Below are 10,091 nucleotides of genomic sequence, written 5' to 3' on the forward strand. Positions count from 1 at the left end.
GCCTTGTTGGCCTTTGAAAAAGTATTTAAAGTGTTCAAAGGTTCTTCCCGACACAGACGTCGGGTCTTCATGGGCTTGACCACGAACTTCTAGAAATATGGACTGTGAACGAGGTTCCCGCCAAATCGGCCTGCTTTTGGTCATAGCATCTCAGACCAACTTTTCGACTTTTCGAATTAAAGTAATACAATAAGAAACGTAGACCTCTTCAATTGAAGGCAAGTCATCTTTGGATTATTTACATGTTAAGTTTCATAGTAATATTTTCAAAAGTTTATGTTGCTGACCAAAAATTCCCATTCTTGGCTACCAAAGCAATCACTTTGTTGGGAGTGCAGAGCCCTTCAGTTTGACCCCATGAACATTCAGTAGCCCTTATGCCAATGTGGGGTCCCATGGGGCAATTCATAAGCGGTAAACTCGGTGCATTTCAAGGAGCATTCTCCCTGTTGCTCTTTGTACATTGGACCTAGATAACGAAACATTTCAGCAATAAACAATTTTAAAACTATCAAAAATGATCACAAATTTTTAACCATTGATTTTTTCCCGGTTGCAGATATCAAAGCGATCTTCGTCAGCCACGGTGGAATTACAAATACATTGGTTTGGGCTCATAACAATAGCCATTTTCAGGGCACATCCAGTAAGGAACACACTCGGAGCAATCCGATCCTTTTCCGGCTTACAAATACAAGTGTCAGGCTAGAACAAAGAATTGAAAACCGTCATATTGGACTTTTCATTTTTTCTGTGGGAAGGTTTCAAACCTCGATGCAAAATCCGTTCTGGTGGTGGCAACCGTCACTTGAAATGGAGTACGTCACTTTTTTATTCGGCCCGTCTTTAACTTATTGAATCTAATGGGTTACCCGCATTGAGGCTGATCGCAGAGATGGCCTGTCCAACCTTCATCACATTGACAAGAATGGGTTTTGCCATCTTCACAAGAGCCATGAAAACATCCTGGCAATTTCACACACTCTTGACAATCTGGCCCTTGCCATCCTTCATGACATCTGGAAATGTATGTTTTTTTAAAAAACTCCATTTTGGAAACGTAGACTTTGGTCTTACTGGCATTCAAATGGTTCGAAGCAAAATCCGTGGTCTGGATGACAATCCGGGCAAGCAGCTGAAACGAGATATTTCGAGATGCGATTGATCCTTTTGATGTAATGACTTTCAAATTTAGCCCACTTACGTTGATCGCAAAAAGCACCTTCCCACATTGGCGCTCCTTGATCATTGAGATCACAATTGCACTCAAATGTGGCATTGCAAGATCCGTGCACACAACCAGGCAGAGGAATGCAGGTATCGCAAAGATGACCTTGCCTAGAAGGAATCGAAGCATTGAAACGTCACCTGGATCCCATTTCAAGATTACATAATCACTCCCACCATCCCACTTCACAAGCGCAAACATCTGGTCGGACACATTGACCGTGTTGACAAGTGTCTCCGTGATAATCACAAATCGGAATTGGACACGGATTCCGTAAATCTCTTTTGGACCAATCTGGGTCTTCCTTCCATCCAGAGAGACAAATCACGTTGGCCTCGTCGTCGCAAATATAACGATGGGATTGCTAAAAAATAGGTAAACTAGCATGGAATTTTCAACTGGACGATACTTGAGGTTAGCCGTGATTTCCTGGTTTCAACGATTCTGACTGAGTGACCTATCAGTTAGGTTCCAACATTCATGGCCTGTATCTTATAAAAACTTATTAAGACCCATTTCTAGGCCTCGGAAAAAACGTAGAAAAAGTAGGCAAAAAAAATGTATGTAAAAGGTTAAAAGAATGACAAAAAGGTACAAAACAAGTAGCAAAATCAGTCATAAAAGGTGAAAAAAATCCAATAGAAACTGTTAGTAAATGTATAGTTTGTTAAAAATGTGCTCAAAAGATGATATCATATTTACTCGTTTGTTAAAAAAAGATCAAGGCAATAAAACAAAAACAATAAAACAATTGTTTCTTTTTATTATAAACAAGAAATTAGGTGTCGTGAGTATTTTTGCCAATTAGGTCAGCTTTAAACTTGGTGTGAAGTGACATTTTCTTATCTCATCTAAAGGGTTGCTCTTTTTATAAACATATTTCAAGTTTGTTTAACAAGTTCGAATGAAAAATGCCAAAACAAGGTTTTTTCCCAAAAACGATGTTTCAGGTAAATTGTCCAAAATGTGGCAGAAAAAGGCAAAATCCTAGGTTTTAAACTACTTTTCCTAGGTCTCCTCATTTCACTCACACGAAGGTTTTCAGCCACACAAGGAAGCTCATCGTTTCGAAGGGGAGTGAAGACGAATCGTCGGGATCCGCCATTTCCAATGGAAGACAAAAGTTTATCACCATTGGCCAGATTCACGGAGACAACCAGGAGAGCCAAGCACCTTGAAACACGGCCAGTCATACTTTACGTTAGAAATGATTGTAAAAGGATGAGGATGATCTTGAGTCCTAATTCAACACCTTATATAGTTAGAATCTGCTGACTTTGGAGCGCATAATCTATGCTTGAATGAACAAAGGAATTAAAACTGAGTGCTGGGAAATAACTCATACTTACGAGACTTGAAATAAAAGAGCTTGCTCCATGGCCAAATACATCCTGTAACTTGGAATGTCAATAAAGTGTGTTGCTTGCATAAAGTGCATAGGAGGTCAATTGAAACTGCCGAACAGCTCTAAGGAATCGTGCACCGAAAATACCAATTTAAGGCAAATTAGTAGCGTTATATATGTGATAAAACTAGTGGCTCAATCATAACCGAGCAACAAGTATTTTTAGGAATACCAGGAAGAGCCCGACAAAAAGTTGAAATCCCACGGGATTTGTGCGAGTCTGACTTGTGTCGGACTCACTTAGTCAAAACAGCCAGAGAAAATTACTAAATGGTAAATATGTTGTAAAGAAAATCAATTTTGCCAAAAAATGACATCGGAAAAGAGGCTCCAATCAATGGCACACCCCCATTGCCTTGTCAAGGAAAATGCAACATTGTTTTATCGACCCGAGTGAAAAAAATCCAAGCTTGAAATTGCCTTCCTTCTTCAATTCGACCAGCCATAGGAAGCCATTCTCATTTCTTTATGCTGAACCTGTCAAAAATTGCCAATGCAATGGAGACAACAATAATTCTGAGAGGACTTAAAAACAGCCACAGCTATTATAAGATTACTTTCGTCTAGTTTTGAAGCCTAAACACTCACTCCTCGCCGACCATGGATGTAGAATCCTTACATTGGGAACCAAAATCCATCTCATTATTTCTGGGTGATGAAGACTACACACAATCACTCCGTTTATTGTATTGCTTATTGATATTGTCACTCAAAACACGCATTTGGCCACTGTTTGTCAGCTTATTTTGTGCTCAAATTTCTTGGTGTTAAATAATCGTGCTGCACATATGAAGGGACGTTATCTGACTGACCTTGCTCACGTGTGTTCCACTTCTGGGGCATTCCACGTCAATTGGGTACACCCTCACGGCACTTTTTCTCAGAATCTGATGTAATTTCACACGGTCAATGCCTAGGCTAAAGTAGGTTCACAGAATTTTTTTAAGCCCCATGGGATCAATGTGGCCTAATCTAGGGCCATGCCCATTTTGGGCCAAACCACTTGGCCATTGGTGTTTGAACAGCCATAACTCCGGATGCAGTTATCCAATTGAGATGAATTCTTGAATCAAAATGCTCCTGGGACAATGGCCTTTTGATAGAATTGTTTGAAACAAATGCATCAATTGAAATTCGGCGAGCAATGGCCTTATTTGTCCTTTGACCTTTGACATTTCCAAAAGTCCAGTTCTGATTTTCTCATTTTTTTGCCTGTGTATAGTTTTATATATGTGATTCATATGTTGCAAAGGAAATTTGGGATCTTCATGGGCTTAGATTAGGCAGAGACTTTTGTGAGCTTAGGTCATCTATTGTCACATCTTAGAGGCGCTATCACGCAACCTTTTGCAGGGATGAAGTCTCAAAAATACGCCCTGGTGGGCCTACCCACCTGAAACTTGTTCTGTGACGATTTTCTACGTCAACAAACCAGTGTGCCAAAAAATAACAAAATCGGAGTAGGCTTGCCGTGATTTCGTCAAAAAATGTGCCCACTTTTGGACATGGCCTTAGATTAGGCCACATTTATCCCAAGGGGCTTTAAAAAGGGGTGGAATGCCCCTGCTTCCATTACTCCACTCATTGCTCGTATTTGTAAAATTAAAACAACAGAAGATCAATTTGCTCGCATTATTGATGGGTTTCCCAACTTAACTATTTCGTGTTTTCTCGAGGTTTTAGCGACATCACATGGGGAACTCAATGCAAGCCTCTTAGAGCATGAGAAAAGCTATTCTAACAACAAGAAAAATCAGCTTCTTTGGACCCCTCATTAAGTTGATGCCGTAATATCATTTTAATTGAAACAAGTGAAAAAAACCAGAATTGCCTTAGCCATAGGTCGATCAAATCGTTTTTTAGGCCAACAAAGAATACTAACGCCTGAAAGGAGATTCAAGATCAGTGTTGATAGATGATCCAAAGGAGCAATGCTTCTATCTTGAAAAAACTCTTTTCATAGTTTTGTTCACAATCAACACTATAAACAAGATACAAAAGTAAGACGCTCCGAAAAAGCTGCAGTAACACTTGAGTAAATATGTCAGTCAGAACTCAGCCAGATAATCAAAGCTATTGTAAAAGCTTGCTTAAAATAATCAACACCCTTTTAAGGCAGTCAGTTTTTCTCCTAAATGGTAAATATTTAAGGGAGCCCTGATATTGACTGATCTTTTGCTCAAGAGTAAAAGTTCTTATAGTTTCTTCCTGAAATTGTCTGAAATTAAATCACTGAAACTGGAAACTTTGTGTTAAATATCTTGCTTTTTCACCCTGACTATCTCGAACGAGAAACACGTGCGCAAAAGATCTCTTACGAATCTAAAATATTTTCCATTCTTTTAGGCTGCCTAGCACCCTCAATGAGTTCTCAAGCCCGCGGCCCCGGTGGAGGGCGGCCTCCCGCCCCCTGGGATCAAGGGCCAAGAAGAAATGAGACCGGGATCAAACTGCTCCCTCCGGGTTGACACGCGAAGAAAAAATGCCCAAGCCCAGCCAGGATGGGCTTGGGCTAGGTAACAAGATAAGTGCTTGTGTTACTTTAACTAGTGGAACAAGTCCCCAAAACGTCGAACCTACGGGTGAGACGCAACCAAAGGAGCCGGCCGGATGCTCGGTGCCGCCAGGCATGGGACAGGAAAGGGCGGCTTCAAACCCTTCCCCCAATAATCCCCCGTCCTCGCCTTATCGTGAGGGAGGGCAATATCTCTCTGAATCAGAATGCATTTCAGAACTCAATGGCTCTGGAAGCATCCATCTTTCAGACAACGAGGAACTCGCCGACCTGTCTGAGAAAGAAGAGAACAAAATCGGTGACAAGTTTGCCGAACTAACGGTCAACAACCCGAAAACCAACCCACGATCATATGTATCGGTGGCTTCCAAAGTCCGTGGACATGAGGTCATCTATGTCCANGGTGGCTTCCAAAGTCCGTGGACATGAGGTCATCTATGTCCATCTTGGTCAAAAAGAGAGATCTCCCCTGGGCCGGGAGCTATTCTACAAACTCTGGGACAAGCTCCAGGAGGGCGTGGTGGAACTTCTCCTTAAAGGCAAGACCCCTCCCACCAACGTGCTTTGGCATAGCTGGTCCCAGCAAAGAGGCCTCATTGCTGTGGGTGATGAGGAAACTTGTAAAGCAATCATCCAACTGATTGCCCAGATGAGTATAAAACAACACAAATTTCGTGCCTGGAAACGAGGCGAATTTGGAGAGGGTAGGCTTGTGACAGCGTTCTTTGCTGGCAATAGCTTGAAACTGTGGGTTGGAGATAAGCTTTTGAAGCTTCTTAAATCTCAAAACAAACTACTCGGCAATCACGTTGGAGTCAAAACCACCGACACAGATAATGGTCGAAAAATGATCTTCTTTGCAGACCCCGTCTTATGGAAAGATCTCAAAGGCAGAGCGACACCGCTTGCTCAACACAAAGTCGTCCTACGGTTAGGACTCGCCCAGTACGTGTTCCACCTGAGCCGGAAATCCAATCTGAACGCTGCTCCGGAGGACACTCCTTCCCTGGAAAGGGAGGAGAAGAAATCCAAGACAGGGGAAGCATCTGGAGGCGACGACCGATGTGAGGTGGTCACCGCAAGAAAGGCCCCTGTTCCGGCGGACGCTCCCGTTTTGGTAGAGGTGGGAGACGAGACGGAAGCGGTAAGCGCAACCGCTGAAATTCCTGCCTTGGAAGAAGGGGGGAGAACAAGCTGGATCAGACTGGAAAGTGGTGGCCAACTCTCGGAGGAAGTCGCCACTGAAACAAGGAAGCTCATCCAAACTATCCAAGGGACAAAGCTAAGTTTTTGTGAACTAATATAGTATCATGACTACCCCAACTTAGGATGATAAATGCCACCCCTTCTGGCAACTGAACCTACAAAAATGAAAGCTTGCAACCAGCAACATTGAGGTTGAATTATCTGACTCTAAGTGCCCCAATCTGCCAATCTTGCTTTTACATGATCCCTACACGTTTAATGGAAAAAAGAAGTTAGACATCCCTAACTACACAACTTACATTTCAGAAACCAATCACCGAGCACTAATTGGTGTGCCAAAAAATATACTGCGCCATCAGATTCTGGACCTTTCAAGTCCGGACCTGGTGACCTGCTGCATCAAACAGAACCCATCAGATAGAGGCATCATTATTGCGTCATCTTACCTGGATATCTTGGATAAAGAGGTGATAAATGAACATGTGGTAAAGCTGACGGCCTATGCAGAAGCACAAGGCCTGCCGCTAATAATTGGCTTAGACTCAAATGCTCACTCTGAGCTCTGGGGCTGTGACTCAGCCAATGCCAGGGGTGAAAAAAATGAAAACTGGATTTTCCAATATGATTTGAGCATTCAGAATGTCGGAAATCATCCCACCTTTGTCTCAAGCCGAGCAAAGTCAATCATAGACATTACTATAACAAATAGGTTCCTGATCCCTGATCTGACCAAATGGTGCGTGAACCCAAATGATCAATTTAGTGACCATAAAAGACTTGAATTTAAATACAAAAAAATCTTTAAGCAGGAAATAAAGACAAGAAACTTCAAAAATGCCAACTGGTCCAAATTCACGCGGACTCTAGAGCTTTCAAGCAGGAAAATCAACCCAATAAAAGTATGGGATAAATATTACCTAGACCAAGAAGCGCTGAGCCTTCAAAAAAGAATCTTAAACGCTCTTGGCGCTGTGTGCCTTATAGTTGTTCTGAAAAATTTGAACAAAAGGATCCAACCTAAATGCTGGACAGATGAAATAAGGAAACTCCGAGTAGAATGTCGCAGATCTGCGAGAAGGAAATATCAAAACTCTAACGAAGCTAATCAATTTGACTACAAAATGAAACGTAAGCTTCTTCAAAGGGAGATTCGTTCGTCCAAAAGAAGGACTTGGAAAGAGTTTTGCAACTCAATCGAGGGGCCTAATAGCATGGCAAATCTTAAGAAATGCCTTGAAGGTAAATCCTCTCAAAAATTAGAAATGGTTACAAAAGCTGACAAAACTTTGACCAAACATGGAAATGAAGTGGCAAATGTAATGTTCAGTGCACACTTTCTGGACTCAAAAAAACCAGAAAGTCACCAGAAATTATAATATCTGTCCACCTGAAGTGAACGACCAAATCATCCTAAATCACTCCGAGGTTAGCTTCATAACCCCTTCCAAGGTCAAAGAGGTTTTTGAGGAATTTCATCCCGATAAATCGTTCGGCCCCGATGGAATCAAACCAATAGTTCTACACCATTTAGATGATATCACAATCAATCACATTGTCAAACTATACAAGCTGTGCCTGCTCCTGGGCCATGTTCCAGAAGTGTGGTGTAAAACAAAAGTTATTTTTCTTCCCAAACATGGCAAGGACAATTATCAAAACCCAAGGTCATTTCGACCAATCAGCCTGAGCTCTTTCCTCCAAAAAGGGCTTGAAAAGCTCATTTTATGGCAACTGGAGGACAAGCACTTGCTTGAGAATACGCTCTATGAACGGCAGCATGCCTTTCGAAAGCAAAAGAGCACAGACTCGGCCCTTTCTGAGGTCTGTGATAAAATTGAATCTGGCATACTTCAAGGACAATACACACTGGGTGTGTTCTTAGACATTCAGGGTGCCTTTGACAATATAGATGTAAGTTCAATCATAAACAGCATGAGGGAAAAGAATTTTCCCCCTGCAATTGTGCAATGGTACGGGTACTACCTCCAAAACAGGACGGCAACGACACAAATTCAGGGAGAGGAGTTTGAAAGATTCCTCACAAGGGGGACTCCGCAGGGTGGTGTGCTCTCGCCACTATCGTGGAATCTTCCATTCGACTCGATACTACGAAAACTTAACAAAGGCCCAGTACTCACTGTAGGCTTTGCAGACGACGCCTGCCTCCTCATTACAGGAGCTGACCCAGAATCTATGGTAGATCTAATGCAAGATCATATAGACAAAAGCATTAAATGGGGCTCTGAAAATGGCCTAAGTTTCAATGCCCAAAAAACGACTGCCATCTTGTTAACCAACAAACGGAAATTTACGAACAAAAGGATCTCCATCTATGGAGAGAAAATACCCTATTCCCAAGAAGTAAAGTATCTGGGTCTAACTTTTAATTCAAAACTAAAATGGAACAAACACGTTCAAACCAAGGTTGTAAAAAGATGTAAAAAACTAATGTATGCTCTGAAAAGGGCAGTAGGCAAAAATTGGGGGCCGAATCCCAAAACACTCCGGTGGGCCTTTACTGGCTTGGTGAGGCCCATCCTAACTTATGGATGCCACATTTGGGTCACAAATTTGAATTCAACGAAAATTGAACAACGAAACCGGCTGAACAGACTTGCATGTCTGAATTTAGCTCCAGTCCACCGCTCATCGCCGAGCCTGGCCCTAGAAATATTTTTTCAGGTGCAACCACTTCACCTTAAAATTCAAGAACTAGCTCTGAACACAATAATAAGGATTAAGAACCAAATCAAACCATGTTGGGAAGGACTAGGCTCCATTAAAAGGAAAGGACACCTAAAATTCTGGGGAAACACTCTGGAAAAAATGGGAATATGTATGATGTCAAGTCAAGATATTACTCCAATCAGAAATTGGCAAACTATGTACAAAGTTATTTATGACACCCAACAAGGGCTGGATGGGTTGGAAAAACATGGTGTAATCTACTGTTATACTGATGGCTCAAAAATTAAAGACAGGGCTGGATTTGGCCAAGTCATTTTTCGAAACAACAAAACACTGCACCAAGACTCATAATATCTGAGCGAAATGGCCACAGTTTTCCAAGCTGAGGTTCTTGCTCTTGAGCGGGCCTGTTTATGGCTTCTCAGGCAAAGGAATCAAAGAATTATAGTTAAAAGTGACAGCGCTTCAGCCATTCAAGCTATCCACGGGAAGTTGATCATTTCCCAGAGCGTGCTCAAAGTAAGGCAACTACTAGAGCGACTTAGCAAGAAAAACAAAGTGACAATTCAATGGATCAAAGCCCACTATGGACTGAAAGGCAACGAATTGGCAGATAATTTGGCGCAAAAAGGGGCTACACAAATCCGGTTTGGCCCTGAACCGTTTCTTCCAGTCTCACGAAATGTTTACAAAGAAGCAATCAAGAAAAGTATCAGTAAAGAATGGTCAACATATTGGAATAATTCACCCTCATGTAGGCAAACCAAAATATTTATCCCCCAAACTAAATTTGAAGAAATCACTAAAACCTTAGGGACTGTCCGTAGGACAGAATTAGGCAAATGCATGCAATTTATAACAGGTCACTGCAATTTACAACGGCATCGACATATCTTAGCCGACATAAACGACCCAAGCTGCCGACTGTGCAATGAGAACGACGAGACTCCCTGGCATTTAGCTCCCTAGCTGAATGCCCAGGGTTAATAACTAGACGTTGGACAAGTTTCCAACATCCGACTCTGCCACAAATGCCCAAATGGTCACTA

At 42.0% G+C, this 10,091-nt stretch overlaps 2 protein-coding genes across 2 annotated transcripts; one reads left to right on the forward strand and one right to left on the reverse strand.

Moving 5' to 3' along the window:
* Positions 1-333: 333 nt before the first annotated feature.
* Positions 334-2,453, reverse strand: LOC131891254 (protein jagged-2-like). Its single transcript, XM_059240787.1, has 8 exons — positions 2,260-2,453; positions 1,405-1,592; positions 1,205-1,338; positions 1,078-1,135; positions 873-1,019; positions 771-807; positions 537-705; positions 334-469 (listed from the first exon to the last, which is right to left on the reverse strand). The coding sequence occupies exons 1-8, from the start codon at positions 2,419-2,421 to the stop codon at positions 366-368; spliced, it is 999 nt and encodes a 332-aa protein (XP_059096770.1). The 5' UTR covers positions 2,422-2,453; the 3' UTR covers positions 334-365.
* A 2,495-nt stretch (positions 2,454-4,948) lies between these two features.
* Positions 4,949-6,469, forward strand: LOC131891252 (uncharacterized). The gene is made up of 2 exons (XM_059240783.1): positions 4,949-5,535; positions 5,579-6,469. Exons 1-2 carry the CDS (start codon positions 5,116-5,118, stop codon positions 6,452-6,454), a joined length of 1,296 nt encoding a protein of 431 aa, XP_059096766.1. The 5' UTR covers positions 4,949-5,115; the 3' UTR covers positions 6,455-6,469.
* The last annotated feature ends 3,622 nt before the right edge of the window (positions 6,470-10,091 follow it).

This window comes from Tigriopus californicus, chromosome 12, assembly GCF_007210705.1.
Source record: "Tigriopus californicus strain San Diego chromosome 12, Tcal_SD_v2.1, whole genome shotgun sequence".
In the NCBI taxonomy this organism is placed as follows: domain Eukaryota; kingdom Metazoa; phylum Arthropoda; class Copepoda; order Harpacticoida; family Harpacticidae; genus Tigriopus; species Tigriopus californicus.

Bases quoted from the DNA above. Each gene is read 5' to 3' on its own strand.
- LOC131891254 (XM_059240787.1), bottom strand. From the start codon at position 2,421: ATGACTGGCCGTGTTTCAAGGTGCTTGGCTCTCCTGGTTGTCTCCGTG. The intron at 1,593-2,259 runs GTGAGTGAAATG...CCTATTTTTTAG, and splicing joins GTGTGGCTGAAAACCTTCGT to CAATCCCATCGTTATATTTG. The intron at 1,020-1,077 runs GTAAGACCAAAG...ATACATTTCCAG, and splicing joins TTCGAACCATTTGAATGCCA to ATGTCATGAAGGATGGCAAG.
- LOC131891252 (XM_059240783.1), top strand. From the start codon at position 5,116: ATGCCCAAGCCCAGCCAGGATGGGCTTGGGCTAGGTAACAAGATAAGT. The intron at 5,536-5,578 runs GTCATCTATGTC...CGTGGACATGAG, and splicing joins CCAAAGTCCGTGGACATGAG to GTCATCTATGTCCATCTTGG.